Source organism: Onychomys torridus, chromosome X (assembly GCF_903995425.1).
Source record: "Onychomys torridus chromosome X, mOncTor1.1, whole genome shotgun sequence".
Classification (NCBI taxonomy): Eukaryota; Metazoa; Chordata; class Mammalia; order Rodentia; family Cricetidae; genus Onychomys; species Onychomys torridus.
Genome location: NC_050466.1, coordinates 126311077 through 126332861, shown reverse-complemented (window position 1 = coordinate 126332861; position 21785 = coordinate 126311077). Strand labels below are relative to the sequence as shown.

Sequence of the window (21785 nt, the reverse complement as noted above, 5' to 3'; positions counted from 1 at the left end):
ACTGTTCTTTCTCTTAAACCATATGCTTAAAATCTGTTTTAAAATACCTTCAATAAATCTTGACTGGGCTTTAAAAACATTAGCAGTGTTGAGGAAAGGAAGAAAGACAAAAGGATGTATGTGCTGTGAAAGCAAAATGCAGACTATTGAGGTGGGAGTGTACAAGGGGCCAGAGAGACAGGAGGGGACAGAAGAAAAGAAGGGAACAGAAGGACCAACAAAAACAAATTATGTTTTAAAATGCCATAAGGAAACACAATACTTTGTAGGCTAACTAAAAAAACGTTAATTAAAAACAAAAATACAACCTGAATAGAACATTCTCAGAGTGCTAGAAGTATATTCACTGCAATGGGGCTGAAATCAAATAACATTTCAAGTGGCCTTACAACCATTCCTCACCAATTGAAGCTATAAATTCATTCTTTTGTAACCACAATGTCAGGAGAAACATATTTAAACAATCAAACATCTGGTACCCTCTTTGTTGCAAAAAGCAAACTCCACTCATTTTGGGAATTTTAAATGCTCGTTTTTATTTACTGCAAACTGTGCAAGGACACTATAATACTGTGCAGCAGGACACTTCCGTGAATCCAGTATTAAACAATACCATATGTGGCAAATGAAAGCAGAACACCATGTAACTTCAAAATTAAATATCAGACTGCAATTCAGTTCTGACAATTCTTAAAGAAACCGGAAGTCTCATTTAATATAAACAAATAGCTAGGAGCATAACTTTTTTTCTCTCTTAAATTTCTTGAAAAGTGGAAATCATGTTAATTTTAAATAGTTGATTAGTATGCATCATACTGTAAGAAAACAGCTTGTGTGTTTTCCTTCTTTTATCAGTTGGCACCATCAGTTAGTACAATGTTCACAAGCTGGCTAACAGGAGACTGCCTACAATGAACTTGCTCATTATAGGGACTACATGTACATTCATTGCATTTTTTTATTCATAACATAAGTGATATGCCCTTGTTTTAAAGAAATAGTTTACTTCAAAAGTAAAGTAATTTTAAAGACATACAATAGTGAACTTTCTTACCACCTAAACCACTTAAGAAGTAATAAGACATTTATCAACCATAAAAGTAAAAATGGTAGCAAAGAATATTTTATATTGCCAAATGTTAATTCTGAGGTGTATAATGAGGTGAATTAGGTAGAAGCATATAGCCAACTGGCCCAGAATTTATAGCACCATGGACTTGGGCAGAACCACCATATGCTGCACCAACTGGATGCCACATGGCAACACTGGGATAATCAGTTGCAACAGGAATGCAGGAATCAAAACCTGGCAAAGGTGACCCATAGGGATCTGACATTATTGGATAATAGACTGCTCCATGAGGGACAGGTACAGCATCAGCAATGGGAAAAGTATCTGAAATGAAAAAGATATATAGATGTAGATATAGATATATATACATATATATATATACATTCTATTGTAAAAACTCACTAGATATAAATGAATACTCATGCAAGAAAAATAAAATATATCATTAATTACAAGAAACAACACACAGCCAGTCAGCAAGGCTGCTCAAGTGGGTGGGGATGCTTGCTGCCAAGCCTGACATTTCTAGTGACCCACGTGGTGGAGGGCTGAAAGCTGACTCCTTTCCTGGGTTGTCCTGAGTGCTGCATGTGAACCATGGCATGCACACATACACAAAGGCACAGACATACACATTCATTCACACACACATACACACACAAAATGTAACTTTTTTTTTTTTTTGCTTTTCCAGACAGGGTTTCTCTGTGTAGCTTTGTGCCTTTCCTGGATCTCGCAATATAGACCAGGTTGGCCTTGAACTCACAAAGATCCGCCTGGCTCTGCCTCCTGGGTGCTGGGATTAAAGGTGTGCACCACCACCGTCCAGCAATTAAAACATTTTTTAAAGATCACAGAGGCTGGAGAGATGGCTCAGTGCTTCAGTGCCATTTGCTGCTCTTCCAGAGGGCCAACACCTACATGGTAGCTCATAACCATCTGTAACTCCAGTTCTAGAAGATCCATAACACCCTCTTCTGAACTCCTCAGGAAAAACACACATACATGAAAAGATTACAGCAACTGCAAACAGGAACATTTTAATTCTGTTGTTCTTTTGAGACAAGGTCTCTCTATATAGCCTTGACTGTCCTGGAACTTGCTATGTAGACCAGGCCAGCCTGGAAGAGATCCGCCTGCCTCTGCCTCCTGAGTTCTAGGATTAAAGGCGTGCACCATAGCTGGCAGGAAGATTTTAGAGATGAATAATGATTTCTACAAGGTTACCAAAAGAGTGTCTGAAATCTTCTGTATTAAAAAGTTGCAAATACACGAGCTTATACATACAAATAAATCAGGAATGGAAACATCATCTGTTTGTAACTGGGAATCCAATACTTTTCCCAAGTTACAAAGATCTTGCAAACATACACATTTCTTTATACTTTTAAGAAACTACATTCACTAATAGCTCCAAATAGCTTACTAAAAGAGTTTTAAATTACTGCAAAGATGTTAAACTTATAATGACAAGTTCAAGTTTGTAAAACCACTAATTTTTATTTCAAACATAGAATTTTCACTGTAAATTCAGCAAGTTGCTTTTTTCCCTAAATTGACAGGCCTACATTTTCATTTGAGAAAATGTTGCTCAAGCTAACCATGTTTGTCTATCATTCTTTCAAGGTGAAAATATGTTCCATGTTAACAGTCAGCTAATAAATACCTTAAGTTAATAATCAAACTTGGCAATTGTGGTGACACACACAGGCAGAATCTGCCAAAGGAGAAGGAAGCAGGAGTTCAAGACCACATTTAAAGAACTGGACGCCAGGTGATGCTGGCACATGCCTTTAATCCTAACATTCAGGAGGCAGAGGCAGTCGGACCTCTGTGAGTTCAAGACCAGCTTGGTCTACAGAGTGAGTTCCAGGACAGTTAGAGCTACACAGTGAAAGTCTGTCTCAAAAAACCAAAAAGGAATAAACATCCTAGGCTACAAATTAAAGAGAGACTGGAGAGATGGCTCAGCAAGTAAAGAGCACTGCCTATTCTAGATGTCATGAGAATAATTCACAACAACCACATGTTGGCTTACAACTTTCTATAATGGGATCCAGTGCCTTGTTCTGGTGTACTGGTATACATGCAGACAAAACACTCATACACATAAAATACATAAATCTTAAAAATAAAAACAAACTTCATTCAGTTTATAGAAGTATTTTATGACTACTTCCTATATTTATCATGAAGAAAACTAAATACAATTAGCAAGAATGAAAACTTAGGTTTGTTTTTTTTTTTTTAAATGAACCTCTCTGAAGAAAGAAACAAAAAAATCCACAATTCTATACAGAGTGTAGCAGTAATAAACATAGTGGTTTATTTAGCTTGATGCCACTGCTATGATGCCCAGTACAAGTAGTTTTATTCATCGTTGACTTTAGTACCAAGAATGCAGATGCCACAGTCAATGTGGTGGGGTTTGAACGAAAATGCACCCCCAAGGTTATATATTTGAATAGTTGGTTAATACTTGGTAGAACTGTTTAGGAAGGATGTGGTCTTGTTGAAGGAGGAGTTTTTCTGAGGGTTGGGCTTTGAGATTTCAAGGGCCAGGCCATTCCCAGTCAGTGCAAGCTTGTTCACTCTCATGAACTCTTCTTTCTCTCTCTCTCTCTCTCATACATACATACACACACACACAGTCTCATGCTTATAAGCCCTTAGCTACTGCTCCAGTGCCATGCACGAATGCCTGCTACCATGCTCCCCAAACCATGATGATCACAGACTAATGCTCTGGAATTTTAAGCAAGCTCTCAATAATTCTTTCTTCTCTAAGTTGCCTTGGTTCTGGTGTCTCTTCACAGCAACAGAAAAGTAACTAAGAAAGTCAAAGAATGAGATGGGGCTACAACTCAGTGGTAGAACTGTTGCTTGAAATGGATGAAGCCCTGTGTTCAATCTGCAGTACCACAAAGAGAAAGAACAAATAAAATCTTAGTATTGTTTGTAAATACTACTGGCCTCATGAATGTATCCTTTCAGAGTCCAAAGGATCACAAGACATCTACATACATTTTCAGAACTGATAATCTAAAAGCATATGGATTTAATAAATTATCTGCAGACTAACTAAATTATACACAATAAAATCTAACTGAATTTCTTACTAGCAATCTCATTACATACTCACCATTTGTTGATACTTCTGCCTGTGTGTCATCTGCTCTCACTACATCACTGTAGAAATGAGAAGCACTTTGGTCTACAAGAGGTTGCTCAGTACAATCTGAATAACTCTCTCCATGAAGCTCTTGCTGCTGGTGGTGCTGGTGCTGGTGCTGCTGCCCATGTGGCACATAGACCATGGAGTGCAAGTAGTTGTGATGATAGCACTGGAGCAAGAAAAGGTACAAGTAAAAACCTGCAAATCCTTACTGTTCTCTATTCTTAATTCACAGCTTAAAAAAAAATCAGGTGTTGTAACATCTGATATGTACAAAGATTTGTTTTTTTCAAAGATTTCTTTAAACTTATAACTTTAAGATCTTTTATACAACCTATAGCGCATATTTATACCTAGGGATACATTTAAAAAAAATCAAAGATATAAACAGACTTGTACACAAAAATGTCACATGTAGCCTTACTTTTTAAAGTAAAGAGTACTGAAAAACCTAAGTATTCAACAATATGGGGGGGGGGGGGGCGCCTAGAGAAATGGCTTAGAGGTTAAGAGCATTGACTGCTCTTCCAGAGGTCCTGAGTTCAATTCCAGCAACCACATGATGGCTCACAACCATCTGTAATAAGGTCTGGTGCTCTCTTCTGGTCATACATGCTGTATACATAATAAATAAATAAATATTTAAAAAGAAATAAAAAACAACATGGAGCTGAGACAATTGTTATATATCCATGGCAGACTACTACACATGCAATGAGTCACGCTATCAAATATTTAAAGACAAAAAAAAGCAGGCTGGAGATGACTCAGCAGTTGATAGCACTCTTCCAGAGGTCCTTAGTTCAATACTGAGCAACCACACAGTGGCTCACAATCATCTATAATGGGATCTGATGCCCTCCTCTGGTGTACAGACATACATACAGAATACTCATATACATAAAATACATACATAAAAAAATCTTTCCCAAAAAAATGACAAAAAAGTTAATCATGCTAAGTTAAATTAGAAAATTAGATGTCATACAAATTTTTAATAAAAATTCAAAACCTATAAGATATCAAAACTGCTAATTCTGCTTTTCTTAATACCTTAGAAGTTCCCAAATATACTACACAATGAACACTATATAACACTATTGTCTTTAATATAACAAAGGAAAAAAGTATTAAGCTATCTATCATTCATCTCCTAGTATTCTGTGACATAAAGAGCAGATTCAGGTTATGTCGGTGGGTTTTTTTTGTTTTTTGTTTTTTGGTTTTTTTTTTTGAGAGGGGGTTCGAAAAAGGGCTTCTCTGTGTAGCCCTGGCTGTCCTCGAACTCAAGAGATCCACCAGCCACTGTCCTGGGTTTAAAGGTGTACGCACAACCGCCAGGTTTGGTTGTTGGGTGGTTGGTTTGTTTGTCTGTCTGTTTTTGAGAAGGGTGTTCTATATATGTTATTCAATCTACTTTTGCACTCCTGAGTTGAAGTGATCCTTTAACCTCAGTTTCTTGAGTCGGTAGGACCACAGAAACGTACCATAATGCCTGGCTAGGAGAATTATTTTTAAATGCCTCAGCCTTGTGGATTGTATATCAAAGTTTCCACATGAGTGTAATAACTTAAGGGACAAGTAATTACCAATTCTTAAAACTACACTTAAAAATATCAAAGAACAAATAGCTACCCTACTACTCTTAATTTAGATGTGTGCTATATGAGGAAAAAGGTTTTCTGATGTCTAACGTCTCAGGGAAATTATTACAAGGGGCTATGAATTACCTGAGCCATCTCCAAGAGACTATTAGTTTCATATCATTTGCTAAATATTCATCTGTAGTGGATAGCCATCCCAGCATTGGCCTGGAAGTTCCAACCCCCACTGAGGCTTTGGTAATGGTCACGCCCACAAGGCGGGGCGGAGGAGGAAGCGGAAGACGAAGGATCGGGAAGAACTCACTCTCTTGGTTCCCGGACTCTGGACGCTGAAGGTAGACCGAGCAGAGTTCTCCAGAGAACAACGCCGGATTGTGCTATACCCTTGCCAGACCCTGTAACCTACCCCCTCATTTGTAAGTACCCCACAAAATAAACCTCCCTTTTAACTACGTGGAGCGGCCTTAATAATTTCACCAATATTCATCTGCATCATTCTTTGTCAGGAAATATGCTATCTGGTTATAGGTTTTATTAGTTATAAGTGAAGTGTATTTAAAGGGGAAAAATGATCCCTGGCTCCACAAACCAAAACACCTAGCAGGGATAACAGGATGTATGTACACCTTTCAAACTCAGGGAAGTGCTTAGCAAGTATCTAAAATTAGTGCTTTAAAAAGTTATTTAAATGTCATTGAACTAAGTCTGATTTTCACATAGAATACAGAAATTTCCCTAAGATATTAAGTAAACAAATAATTCTCATTCTGGATTTATACCACTGAAGGGCTAGTATATAATGTTAAGTATGAAGCATAACCTAATATATATGAAATTGTGCTTAGAGACCACTCTCTTCAACTTAACACTATTTCATAGTAAGACACTGAGCCATGCTAAAAGTAGAAAACTGACCAACATCAGCTTCAGAGATTTCTTGAGAGAATAAGAGACATTCACAGTATTCCTGGATTTTAAAGTTCAAGAGTCTGATTTCTAAAAAGAGATTATTATTTGAACACAGGACTTATCAAAATAATTTTAGTATTATTCCTACCTGCAATCCTAGATTGAAATAGTACTGCAAAACTTTTGTATCTAAAACAAACAAAAAAAGACTTTTATAAGACTGACATAAGCAATTTAGATTACTTAAAAGCTTTTCCCTGCAAATTATTAAAGATACAGTCATAGCCATCTCACACACTACCACAACTCTCAATTCTGCTTTAAAGGATGATTTTTTCACTTGGCATAGCTATGATCATTTTGTGACACAAGGTTTAATCACCCAATACAAATTTCATTTCTGCTCTTAGTATTAGACACATACTACTGTAATGCCATTCTGTTACTAAGAAAATGGCTAGAAAAGACATTTTCAGCCAGGTGGTGGTGGCGCACGCCTGTAATCCCACCACTTGGGAGGCAGAGGTAGGGGGATCTCTGTAAGTTTCAGGCCAGCCTGGTCTACAAAGCGAGTTCCAAGACAGCCACCAAAGCTACAGAGAAACCCCATCTCGAAAAACCAAAAAAAAAAAAAAAAAAAAAAGACATTTTCTTGCTTGTCTTAAGATGAAAATTTTACACCTGTACCTCAGTTACTCACACTACTACATAGTATAAACTGCTCTACTAATGCTGAGCAGTGATGCCCACTCAAGAAACTTAGCATATTCATCTTGTTTTGATTTATCATAACACTATAACACACTACCACCAGAACTCCAAAGAAAGGGGGCAGTAACCAAGGCAGGCAGAAATGATAAAAACTTCTCCAAGTATAGAACTCAAATAGTTCATAAATTAACCAAAACTAGATGTACAGAAGAGGGAATGTTCACAGTATTCTTGTTCTTGTCTGTATTATTTTAATGTCTGGAATGGACACCAAAGGCCTTGAAAACACTAAATAGAAATTCTACCACTGCTGGCGTTGGTGGTGCACGCCTCTAATCCCAGCATCGAAGGCAGAGGCAGGCGGATCTTGGTGAGTTGGAGGCCAGTGTGGTCTCCAAAGCGAGTTCCAGAAGAGGCGCAAAGATACACAAAGAAACCCTGTCTCCGAGGGAAAAAAAAAAAGAAATTCTACCACTGAAAAACATCTTCATCCATATTCTGAGTTTTTTTATTGTAACCATAAGTGCACTGACTGACCTGTGTCCACACTTATTTTTATTATTAATATAGCCCAAGTTCCACTAACAAGATGAGTTTGTGGAAAATAAGCTAAAGCCTCCCTATGGAAATCCATTTATTTATTGCCATTTTAAAAGAATCAGTATGTATTTTCACTAACATACGGGGATATAAAGCCAGATGCTCAAGCTAAAGAATATGAGAAGAACAGAAAGTAAATCTCTGGCACACACAAACATTAATACAAAAACCTGCACACCAATGTTTATGGTAGTAACTATCATCAATGGTCAAAAGATAGAAACAACAAAAATCCCCATCAACTAATAGAAAATAACTGTGGCATAACCATACAATGAGCATTATTAAACTATACAAGAATGATGAACCTTACAAACACGCTATTATTCACAAAGGCCAAAATCTGGAACTAGCCTGAATACCTATTGATAGATGAATGGATAAAGAAAAGGTGGTATATATACACAATAGTCTTATTCAGCAATAAAAAAATAAAGTCATGACATCTATTGGAAAATAGATGGCACTACAGATAGTATGTGAAATAAGCCAGACTTAGACAAATGTTTCCTTTCATATGAAGAATCTAGTTTTAAAGGGTTTTTTTTTTGCTGTTGTTGTTGTTTTTAAAGAACTCTTTTTGGGGGGCGGGATTTCAAGACAGGGCTTCTCTGTGTAGCCCTGGTTCTGCAAATCTCTTGTAGACCAGGCTGGCCTCAAACTCAAGAGATTCATCTGCTTCTGCCTCCCTGGGATTAAAGGCAGGTGCCAGCACACCCGACCCAGAGCTCTTTATTATCCATGCCAAGCTTAACACCCTAATACCAACTGTATTTGATGCACTAAAAGGACAAAATTGAAAATAAAACATCAAAGTAGCAGAAAGAAGGGTTCTAAAAGCAGGGCAAGAAGAAAAAGAGAAAGAGTAATGCGTTGGGAATAACCAATTACCACACGTTTTGTCTCATGTGAATCTAGATTCAACTACATACAACTACATATAAATATATAAAAAGACATGAAAGAAGAAGGGAACAATCTAGCAAAAAAAAAAAAAAAGGAATGAGTGGAGGCACCAAGTATGGGAGATGATAGTGGGAATGTGAATATAGTCAAACTATGATATACCGTACAAAAATGTCATAATGAAATCTATTATATTTTAGGGTATGATAATACAAAAGCTCATAGTTCTATCCTTACAAAAGCTCATAGTTCTATCCTTACAAAATTCCAGCACATAAAACACAGATTTATGTAATCCCACCACTAGTTTAGGAGCATTAGCACTAATAGCTTCTAGGAGGGGGACAGTCAGTTTTCTTTAATGATGTGACCTCTGGGAAGATGACCACACATCAGAGCAGCTCCCAATCCCAAGATAGCTGAGTAACACAAACTGGATTCTATGAACAAAGAAGAAAAAAGAAATCTCAAGAGTGTTTGGAAAAGGATGGAAACTTGAGAGGTGCTAAGGAGAGGGGGAAGAATATGTTCAAAAGACATTTTATGAAGTAAGAATTTATAAGGAATATTCAATTAAAAACTAACCATAGGAAAAAACCCAAGTGCATCTCTAATTTAAAGAACACTGATGAACACTCATACCCAGTTTAATAAACACTGTACAAATTACACACTATACTGATTACATTTATATGTAAAACTAACCCATGTAGAAAACAAAGGAGCAGAGAAATGATGATATCTAGGGGGAAAATGACAGGGAGGTGACATAAGTAAACTGTGGGACAGGGCTGGGGAGGTAAGTATCTGTCATGCAGACATAAATCCAAGCCCTAGAACTCATGCAAAAAATGCTGGGCATGGTAATGCACACTTGTCACCTCAGCACTGGAAAAACTGGGGCAGGAATTAGGTTAGCTGGCCAGATAGCCAAAGCCTACTTGCTAAGTTCTTGGGCAATGATATCTCATCTCAAGAAAAACAAAAGGAATGTGAGGAGACACAGAAGTTGTTCCTATACATATATGAATATGCACATGCAGGAAAAACAATTTTTTCTATTAAAAAACCATAGTGTTGAGACAATGACAATATTTATAATTTAATTGGTAATGGGCCACATAGGTAACTTTTGATTTTATGTATTGTAATGAATACATGACTACACATATTAACAAATTATACATAAATACATTGAACAATAACTGAATAATAATACAATAACGAAATACGCTTAAATAAACATTCTCTACTATAAATATTCACCACTTCCTTATAAGAACATTTAAAATCTTAGTTATTTTGAAATATATAGTATATATATCCAACTGTGCAAATACAATACCAAAACATAGTCCTCACATACAATAATATGTAATTCTGTACCTAATGATCAATCTTCCTTAATTTACCATCCTATATTCTTCTCAACCTCTATCCCATTCTATATTTCCATGAAATAAGAAGTATGTTTTCACACTTTACAAATAAGTTGAAACATGCAGTATTTGTCATTTTGTACCTGGCTTATTTTACCAAATACTATGCATGTCTTCTAGATTAATCCACAAATTATAGGATTTTGTGTTTTATGTACATTGTGTATATATACTCATTTTCATTATCCTCTATGGGTGGGGAGGTCTCCTGATAAATACAATTTACCTTTAAAGCCATTAAAACAAGATAGGTTAATTTCCCCTCAGACAGACAAAAGGAACAATGAGCAAATATGTGATAAAAACAATACAGTCGAACATCAACAACATAATCTTGCTGGCAATTATATTATCAATGAAAAAAATCAATAATGTTTATCTACCTTCCCAATAAAATGCTAGAAAAATAGAAAATCAGCACTATGTGATGGTTGAATACTACTTAGGCACCAAAGGTGAACAGAATAAAGTAGTCAGGATTTAGATATTGGGTTAAATTAGGTAGAAACAACAATAATACTTACAAAATATGAAACCAAGAAGAGGAATAAATGTTTTTTGTTGACTGGTGAAAGACAAGAGGGAAAAGATGAGGAATTTCATTAGAGACCATTTAAGTTTGAAAGTTAAAAAGCTAAGTGAAAATGTCTAGTAAGTAACCAAAATTTCTGAGCACAAGGCTAATTAGATTTAGAATAGACAAAGACATACTGTATGGAAATAGAACAGAACAGAATTGGAGAAAATCCTGTTGACTAGTTCAGGGCTGGAAAGAACTCAGAAAAAAAAGCAGCAGCTAGAAAAAATTAGGAAAATATTGTAAGCAAGAAAGTATAAGCCAGTTGCTAACAACTTTCAACTAAAATTCTCTTTGAGTGTTACTACCAAACTCAAGGGCAACAAAGATTTTCCAATGGAAAACAATCACTGCTGGTTGTTGAAGGAAGCAGAAATACATGGTTGATACTCAAAGCAGATCAGATGAATTAGAAGCTTTCTCTCCACATGCTCAAAATTCAGTTGGTATACAAGTATCAAATAGTTAACAATTTCATACAGTTGGGGAAAGAACTTAAGAAATACAAGAAAGCTTTTAATACTACCTCCCGATTCAAAATAAAATATTTGAGAAAAAAAAACAAAGCTATCCATGTGAATCTCTTTCAGGAAAGACATGTAGCTACAAGAGGGGAGCAGAGGAAGAGTCATGATTCAATCCAACTATCTGTTATAGTTAACTCCATAGAAGATACTTGCAGTTGCTCTTTGTTAGCCACCTAGAATTATATACTCAAATGGCTCTCATTTGGTTCTGCATCCATCAATCATCCAGAAAATGGTCTAGATTCAAAAATGATCTCAAACTTAAATAACCTGTACCAAATCTGAAAATACCGTACCTTGGGGCAGATCACTTCCACTTGGATCACAGGAATAAGGTGGCAGTGATGGGGGTAGAGACAAGCCTGAAGCATCTCCTCCTTCAAGAGGAGCTGGAGGAGGAGGAAGTGGAGGAGGAGGCGGTGGTAATGGTGCTGCCACTGCTGCTGCTGCTGCTGCTGGAGGCTGAAGATAGGCTGCAGCAGTAGAAATGAGAGAATTACTATGGACAACATAGCAATAACAAAGAAATAAAATGGGAAATAGCAATGCACAACTGTTAACCCTTATAAAGCAGTAGCTTTCTTGTCCCCAGCCCATATAATCACAGACCTCTCTCTGCATTCTCACGGGTTGACTTAAAAAGAGACACTTGGAGGTTACACAATGCAAATTGAAAAATGTTTCCAGCAACCTGCCACTGTTAGTCAAATAGTAAGACTCAGAAGTCAAGAGAAAAAAATGCACACAGTAGAGATTTTAGCAACCTTACAAATTCCCCTGACAGCCTCAGAAGAATGTAGGGAACTTTAAAATATCAAGTTCCAGTTCTGAGGAGACACAGACTTTAAAAAATGGACTAGATACAATATTTTATCGTTGTAACGTTCTATATCTATTTTAAAAAGATTGATCTAGGAGTTTCACTTTTAATACAAACTTGAAATATAATTGTTTGCATATTAAACTTCTGATCATAAACAGTATGTTTCCAACATAGTTTAAAATGCCTACATATATGTAATATACTAGTTAAAAAAATTGTTATTCTGATCAATGCTAAATGACATAATCCTTCAAATTTAATTGAATTTAGGAATTGAAGCATCAAACTTCAAAGCTGTGTTAGATACATAATATTTTTAACACTAGAAGGCATAGAAAGTTTCATTCAATAAAGGATTAAGGGTTGGGGATTTAGCTCAGTGGTAGAGCATTTGCCGAGAAAGCACAAGGCCCTGGGTTCGATCCTCAGCTCCAAAAAAAAAAAAAAAAGGATTAAATTCAGAGCTCTAAGACACGGAGTTTAGCTTAAAAACAATCCACAAGCTGAATTTTTTTACTCTGAAAATTTAGCAAGAAATGATCTACTTTGCTTTCATTCACTGGCAATGCTAATAATACATTCATACTGTTTATACAGTTAACAGCAATAGTAATGTTATCTACAGATGACATCAAAGCAAATAAAATTCATAAGCAATTTTTGGGGGGGATGTGAAAAACAATCCTCTTAGTTGTGGTGTTGCTTACATAACAATGCATTTGTGAAAAATTCAAAGAACTGTACAATAGGGAGTGAATTTTATTAAAGCTAAACTACACAGCCATTTTTAACAACTTACATAAGTCTTTCGAGACAGGGTTTCTCTGTAGCTTTCAAAGGCTGTCCTGTAACTTGCTTTGTAGACCAGGTTGGCCTCAAACTCACAGAGATCCACCTGCCTCTGCCTCCCAAGTGCTGGGATTATAGGCGTGCGCCACCACTGCCCGGTGAAATGTCTACTTTTATAGTTTTAGAAAATTAATTTGATTATCAGAGTATCTACTAATGTTTAGATGCATTTATAAAATGGGTTTTCCAACAAAATTTAAACAAGTACTCAAAATAAACCATACTATATTTTTGTAAAGCAAATGGAGTATGGGTCTAGAAGAACAAATTTATAATCTCAGCTACAAGGCAGAATGATTTCAAATTCAAGGCCTGCCTAAGCAATTTTGTGAGACTCTGTAGCAGAATAAAATGTGAAAACAGAGTCTTGGGATTAATAAATAAGTGCTTGCCTAGCATGCACAAGGCTCTAGGTTTAATGACCAGTACCAAGAAAATGAAGTAAGGCCAATTACTTAAAAACAAAAATGTGATTTATGATCACTGTGTACAAACCAACTACTAGACCTAAAAGTAGCAAAATAAACCGTCAGAAACCTAAGAGAATCAAGTTCAAAGAAACTAGGACATCCCTTATAAAGGTGTAATACTACAATAAGCCCCCTTTATTCCCCTCTAATATGCAGCCCTGACTGAACCGCAACTTGCTATATAAACTAGCTAGCCTCAAACTTACAGCAGTGTGTGTGTGTGTGTGTGTGTGTGTGTGTGTGTGTGTGTGTGTGTGTGTTATGCATACAGTGAGAGTATATGATACATCTTGCATGTGGAGATCAATCCTCTAGAGGATAATTTTAAAGAATCAGCTCTCTCCTTCCACCATGTGGGTCCAAAGGATCCAATTCAGTTCACCAGACATGATAGCAAATACCTTTAGTCACTAAGCAATCTTGCTAACTCCAAGGGTAAGTTTTGAATGATTCCATCTACATAAAGCACTAAAGGTCTTTACTTAGCTATGATTTCAATTCTTTAAGCTCAGACCTCTGCTGGAGGCAGACAGGCAATGCTTTTCCAAATTTAGCAGCAAGTAGTAAAGTGAAGGTCCCAAAGTAACATTTCCAATGAAAGAGTTCTATCATAAACATTTATTGCATCTACTTGTACTTAGCACTGTGCAATGTACTTTATTTACAAATGAGGCTGAGAGAGAAAATAAATCATTTGGCTTAATGATTTAAGATGATATACTACCTAGATCGAGAAGTAAAACTGTTAGCCACCAAAGGCCACTTCCAAATACCCCATGTTACAGGCCTTTTCACTTCCACATGATTAACAATAATTCTCACTCTAACACTATCACTTCAGTATGGTTTTCCCCTTAAGCTTCCTACCCAATGTGCACCTACAGACAATTTTAAAAATCTTACTCATCTCTAAAAGTTTATTATGGCTTTAATTTTAATCTATTTGTCCTTTCTCTTTCCTTTCCCATTTCCTTAGTTGTTCTTTTGAAGAACTTGGGCTCTTTGACCTTCCAAACTTCCACAGTCTACATTTTGTTGACTACATACTGAGGATATAGCACAACATGCTCTCAGGTACTTCCTGCAAATAGGCAGCTTATCTGGGAAACTAAATCAAACTTAGGAATGATTTCTTTAAAACATCTGTAGGTAGTGTGTCTTTGAACTGTGTTAGTATCAGCTTCCTATAAGGAGGCTTATTATGATTAATATTTTTAGAGGTTTCAGTTCATGAACTAAGGGTACCATTAATTTTGGGGCATGTGGTAGAAACATGTTGTCAAAACACGTGGCAAAGGGAGTGGTTCATCTGATGGCAGGTTGGAATCAAAAACAAGCCAAGATAAGGTGATAGCGTCCCGCTATCCCCTTCAAGGGTAGGCTATTAATAACCTAAGACATTCCACTAGGACATATTTTCCAACAAGCCTTCAACACACGAATAACTGGGAGACATTCAAGTTTCAAACTATAGCAATTTTAATATCCAATAATGTTTAATGTTTATCTATCAATCCAATAGTCACTGGAAAATGATGATATTCTGTCATTTTTCTTTCATTGACTAGTTATAATATAATGGTAATAGCATAAATTCCCTACTTTATACTCAAATCCACTATTTGGTTACCTAGTGGTATAGTTCATGAGTATGGCAAAATACATACCTAATTCTTTCACCATATTTTCTCATTTTCAAGTAAACAGATTGGTTTCGTATCATCCTCTTCTTTAGGATAAGTTTTAAAGTATTATTAGGAACCTGGACATTTTCACGTATTACATTACAAACTACCACAGTTATTATCACTGAAATTTAAATCATCTTTGTCATTGAAAAACAACTCGAACAAGCACCTGAATCCTTTTGGCATGTCCTTAAGATCTCTTTAATAGCTTTCTTGCTATCTCTTAAAAGAAATTCTAGGCACATCTTGAATATTTACTGTCCAGATCTGGAGGCAGCTATTTCTCTACAAAACATTATCTTTTCAAATAAGAAGTATTGCCAGGCAGTGGTGGCACACGCCTTTAATCCCAGCACTCAGGAGTCAGAGGCAGGTGGATTTCTATGAGTTCGAGGCCAGCCTGGTCTACAGAGCAAAATCTAGAGCAGACACTGAAATTACACAGAGAAACCCTGTCTCAAAAAACCAAAAAAATAAAAAATAAACATATTTTAAAGACTACCAAAATTCAGTGCTAAGGATATTGACTACTTTCAGAACTTTCACAGAACACATGAGGAAATGTAAATGTATATTTAGAAAGTACAATAGCAAACTTCATGATGATGTTTCTGATTCAGGTTCAAGACTATAAAAGCTTATTTATTATCCTTTCATAAGTCTGTTATGTTTCTTTTAGCTTGAGAATCCTGAATATAGATAAAACTAGATATAGCTGGGGGTTGGGGATTTAGCTCAGTGGTAGAGCACTTGCCTAGCAAGTGCAAGGCCCAGGGTTCAGTCCTCAGCTCAAAAAAAAAAAAAAATCTCCTGGCTTTCATTTTGTTTTTATTCTATGGGAACTACATAGTCAATACTTATATCAGGTCTTATACCAATGTTTCTAATATTTTTTTTTTGTAAACTAAAGCTCAAACATCATTTTCTATTATACTATTGCCAAATTAAATTTTTTGAAAAATTATTTTACTTTTGTGTATTGGTGTTTGCCTGCATGGTCTGTGTACCACATGCATGCCTAGTGCCCTTGAAGGCCAGAAGAACATCAGATCTCCTTGGAGTTACAAATGCTTGTAAGCTATCATGGAGGTGCTGGGAATCAAAACCAGGTCCTCTGGAAGAGCAGTAAGTACCCTTAACCACTGAGCCATCTCTCTAGTTCCCCAGTAAAATTGTTTGATAATACAAATATTCTCTATGATATTGAGTTCAGTAAGTACTAACTAAACAACCAGTAGTACTGGTGCTACTGACTGAAGAACCAAAGGTTTATTTAATGCTAACTAATTCTAATTGTCACATGAAACTTATCATTACCTTGTTTCACCACACCTCTAGAAGATTCTTCAACAAGGGTATACAGGAAAAATATTTTTATTCTAACATACTATCCTTTATGCTTAAAAAATAACTTTCACTTTAGAAGGTTAGAAACTCTTGGTTCACAAGTTCTTTGACTTTTTTTTTAAACGTTTTCTTGTTTTGGTGGGGAGGATAGGATGGACATGCCATACATACCATGTGGTGAGATCAGGGCACAATTTTCAGGAGTCTGACCTCTACTTCTATCATATGGTTTCCTGAGATTGAACTCAGGTCATCAGCATTAGTAGCAAATATTTGAACCATCTTGCCAGCCCTTTTTGTATATTGTAAATTTCACTTCATTTTCTTCCTACATAAAGTATTGCTGTCAAAGTTTGTTGATTATAGTATTTCCTTATATTCCACAGGTTCTTTACATAGATTCTCAAAAGACTTTATTTTTTTCTTTGAAGTCTAGCGATTTTAGTGCAATTTTCTCTTTAATGATTTTTTTTTATTTTATGTTCATTACTGATGTTTTGCCTACATGTATGTTAGTGTGAGGATGACCCTGGAATTGGAGTTACATACATACAGCTGTGAGCTGCCATATGGGTGCTAGAAAATGAACCTTACTGGACTATCCTAATGTTGGATTTCTATGTTGATATTCTCATCTCTGCAAGGTGCTATTATGCATGTTTCATGTTTCTTTTGTTGCAACCAAGTTTTCTGAATCACACATTTTAGTATTTGTTCCGTTCCCTTCAGTATACTCCTTCAGGGATTTCTATCATTATTTCATCTCTTTTACCTAACTGCAACATGTCACTTCCGAATCATTATCTTTTTTGTTTATTTTGTTGGTATTTTTGAGACAGGGTTTCTCTGTGTAATAAGCCTTATCATGGAACTCACCTTGTAAAGCAGACTGGCCTCGAACTCACAGAGGTACAGCTGCTTCTGTCTTCTGAGTGCTGGGATTAAAGGCATGTGCCACCACATCTGAATATTTTTTAATTATAGATTCCTTTCTTATATCCACATTCATCTCGAAGCACTGTCTAACTGTACATATCTCCCTAAGCTCTCTATAGATTTCATTATTGAAATGATCTCATTCTCCTTCTACAAATTCCATCATTTCAGTTTATACTTGTGTATAAAGTTCGACCTAAATGTTTTGTTTTAGTTATGCTGCCATTTGTGTGAAATTTCTCTTCATAAAATTGAGAATGAGGTAAGGTACAAGGTGGCTTTCCCAATTCTCTTGAGTTTTCTTTTTTGTGCAGTGTTAAAAAAACATGTTTTCTAGAATTCACTGGGAATAGATCAAATCTTTTTCCCCCATCCTGATCAATTTTATCCTTCTACTCCCAGCAGCTTTCTTCATTGAGAAGTACACCCTTGAGAGGGAACCCTAGAGAATCCATTCTGTGGGTTCTTGGAAGCTAAAACTGCTCTAATCCTTTCTACCAAGTGCCATATGCACCTCACTTAGTAACACATCAAACCTCCCAAATTGACCATTCTACCTTCTAAGGAAATTTATAGGCCTCTGCCTCCCTAGTGATGGGATTAAAGGTATGCAGCCACCACACCTGGCTCTAAGTGAATTTTTAGCTCTTTTAGAACTCTGTAAGGAAACCTGGTCATTAGTTTTTTTGCAGATACTGTTTATGGCTCTGGGTTTTATTTTTCCATTTTTATATATGGGGACTCATGGAAAAGGGATGCTGTTGCTACCACTTTCCTATTAAGTAGTAAAGCCAGTATTATAATGTCTCAGATTTCTTGAATTCTAGAGTTTAGTATCTATTACGACAGTCACAGGATAAGGAGTTATTACATGGGTATAGGGTTTATCATAAACTTTTAGAAAATTTATAGTGTAAAATAACTATCTCTATGTCAATCCTCAAGTAATAAAACATAACTCATAGGGTTAGCAAGATGATCCAGTGTGTACAATAAATTGCTAGTGACCCAAGTTTGATTCCTGAAATTCACATAAAAACGGAAGGAAAAGAATCACTTCATTAGTTTCCTCCAGCATCAGGATGCTCATCCCTGACCCATACCCATACACACACACACACACACACACACACACACACACACACAGAAAAATTTACAAAACAACTCAAAGTTGTAGAAAAATACAATAGTTCTAACTATCCACTGAATAGAAAATGACATGTGTAAAATCTTATTAGATCCCTATTACAAAAAAACAAAAACAAAAACAACAGAATTTAAACCTATTCTCAAATCTCATAGATTCCTTGGAGATATAACACCTTTTTAAGTACAATTAACATAATTTCTTGAAATTACAATACTATTTAATAACTAGAATAACAGTATGTACATATTTGTGAGTACAAAAAGGTTTCCAAAGCAAATAAACACTAATAGCCTACCTTGACTGTCTTGAGAAGGTGGAGGTACAAAGATGGGTTGTATGGCATTCTGTGAGGAAACATCAGAGGTACTAATAGTTTGGTTATCTCCTGCTGTACAATTAGGTAAGACTGGAACTGGAACATGGTTGGCCCAAGAAACTCTAATTGCTGAAGAATTTTCTAACATCTATTAAGGGGAAGAAAGATTACAAGTCTTAAGTTTGGTTTCCCAAATCGTATTTGTTTCTTCTCTGAACCTAACTTCAAGAAATCTGAAACCAATCTATATACTTCTTTTGCAGGATCTCTGATTACATTGAGAGCTATCTTTCTTTTTGTAAAGATAATACATTAATATCAAACAATAAAGCCAAAAGTTGGGGATGGTAGCAAATTTCTGTCCAACTCCTATTCTCTATCTGCCTAGTTGCCATCTTCCTAAAACAGTAACTACTTCTCCACAGATTTGTAAAATATATTCATTTTCATTTATGTACACATATTTAGCCACATAAACATTTAAGTAGAAGAGATGCTTTGTGTTTAAGTTTAACACAAGTTTAAGTTTTTTTCCGATCTGGGTGCCAAATTCTTTAAGAGAACATACTATTTTCCTAGGACATATGGTATACAGAAATGTGTATTAATATAATAAACAAATAACAGGCTGAGCAGTGATGGTGCATGCCTTTAATCCTAGAAGGTGAGAGGCAGAGTCCGGGGATCTCCAAGTTCAAGGCCAGCCTGGTCTACAGACCAAGTTCCAGGACAGCCAGGGCTATTCAGAGAAACTCTGTCTCAGAAAAAAAATAATAACAGACTTTTAAACATTATATTTACTGGCAGCCTCCATTTCTCTTCTGAGTACCACAATATGGCTCTTAACCAATCAGATCATCTAAAATGACAAAGTCATCAATCAAAGCCTACTAGAGTCTTTACATTGCTTGACCTCTTAGGAAAGAACCATATTTACTGTTACTGGAAATGTTCTCATTCCAGACTCTCAATACATTCTTCTACTTTTGCTCTGTCCTCAACTGTTTCTTCTCTACTCATTTCAAAAACTTGGTGATCTACTGGATGATCTACTAGATCACACTCTCAGTTTCAGCACTACAGTTTCAGCTACCTTTGTAAATGCCAACTTCCAATTTATATTTCAGTAAATAAGAGGCTTGAAAAGTAATTTACTATTGACTTATTCATAAAAAGTTTACAGTAGACCACACAACAGTGCCCGAAACAGTAGACATTTAAGTGACTTGTTAAAATAAATGTATTAATCACTGTGCCAGGTTGAACAGAAGGCACAATTATACTTAATGGAATATAAGCAGCGGCTCAGAATTATGTTGAAGGCAAAGAATTCATTTTCGCATATTTAGCTTACTGTAAATGACTGGTAATACTATGGATATTACCTTCTGGGGATAGTTGTATGAGGTAACTGTGTCTTGAGGCACAGAACATGGTCCACTGTCCTGAAGAGACTTTAATAAATACAGAAATATAATTGAATAAAGGGAAACAAAAAACCAAAGGCAATTTTCACTCTCCTTCCTATGCTCCATTATAGTTTTAGGCTCATCCCCAGCCCTGTAGCAGCCTACTTACAGGTGGCTCTTCTCCCACACTAACCCCACCCCGGGGTTACTACACAAGGATTTGACGTGGACTCAGCTTTCCTCTTTCTTGTGGACCCTCTCACCCATCCCCATTCTTTCCTGTCAGGGTCAACCTTAGGAACACTCTCTACCCAGTTCCTCCAAATAGGTATACCTGGCAGAACAAGGTATGTCATTTACACTATCCTTCCCTTCCTGTTCTCCATTACCATCTCCATATTCCATTCTCATCCTCAGCCAGGTTGCTTACAGATGCCTCTCTTTCCACCTCAACTCCATTCACTGGAGACTCCAATTCAGACCCAAGGTCCTCCTAACCCTTTTATCCCTGTCTCTCGAAATTATTTATTCTTTGTCTTAATTCAACCTTCTTTCAGGATCACCTCTTCCCAACACACTTCCAACTAACTCCCTAGGAACCCCACCTCTTGATGTGGACAGGATACATTTCTCTTTCCTGAAGTCCCTCCCTCTCAGCCTTTTCTCCCAGTCAACCCTCCATTCATCTCAGTGACCCATCAACCTGCAGAAGCATCCAACAGCAGACAACCCACAGCTCCAACACTTTCATGATACCCAGAGAAGGCAAAAGAAACCAAGGAATGGAACAACCACCCAACAAAGACAAGATCTGATATTAACACCTAGAATCACCTCAATCATGCCAATGCCCGATGACTAGACACAAACACAAACATTAACAAGGACTTCAAAACAGCTATTATAAACCTAACAGTTATTATGTTCAATAACCTCAAAAAGGGTATGACTAAATACCTTAATAAAATCTGTGGGGAAAAAGTTCAAGAGAAATGAAAGTAAAAAAAGAACCACTAAAAAAATTCCAAACTGAGATAAAATTGGAAATAAAAATTTTGCAAATTAAACAAAACCTCAGAGGTAAATGCTGTGGGATATTGTTCTGTATGCTATGTGTGTTGTTCTTATTGGTTGATAAATAAAATGCTGATTGGCCAAGCAGGAAGTATAGGCAGGGCAAGCAGACAAGGAGACTTCTGGGAAGAAGGGCTGAATCAGACACAGAGGAAGCAAGGTGACAAGGCAGAACTAAGAAAAGGTACCAAGCCACATGGCTA

At 36.3% G+C, this 21785-nt stretch overlaps 1 protein-coding gene across 1 annotated transcript in view; it reads right to left on the bottom strand.

The window, feature by feature from the left end:
- Window positions 1–512: 512 nt before the first annotated feature.
- Alg13 (ALG13 UDP-N-acetylglucosaminyltransferase subunit) overlaps window positions 513–21785 on the bottom strand; it is a 65665-nt gene continuing 44392 nt past the window's right edge. The window contains 6 exon segments of the mRNA XM_036174145.1: window positions 513–1396; window positions 4215–4416; window positions 6909–6949; window positions 11817–11993; window positions 19079–19247; window positions 20485–20553. Of these exon segments, the coding sequence (XP_036030038.1) occupies window positions 1140–1396; window positions 4215–4416; window positions 6909–6949; window positions 11817–11993; window positions 19079–19247; window positions 20485–20553 (915 nt within the window). The 3' untranslated portion in view covers window positions 513–1139.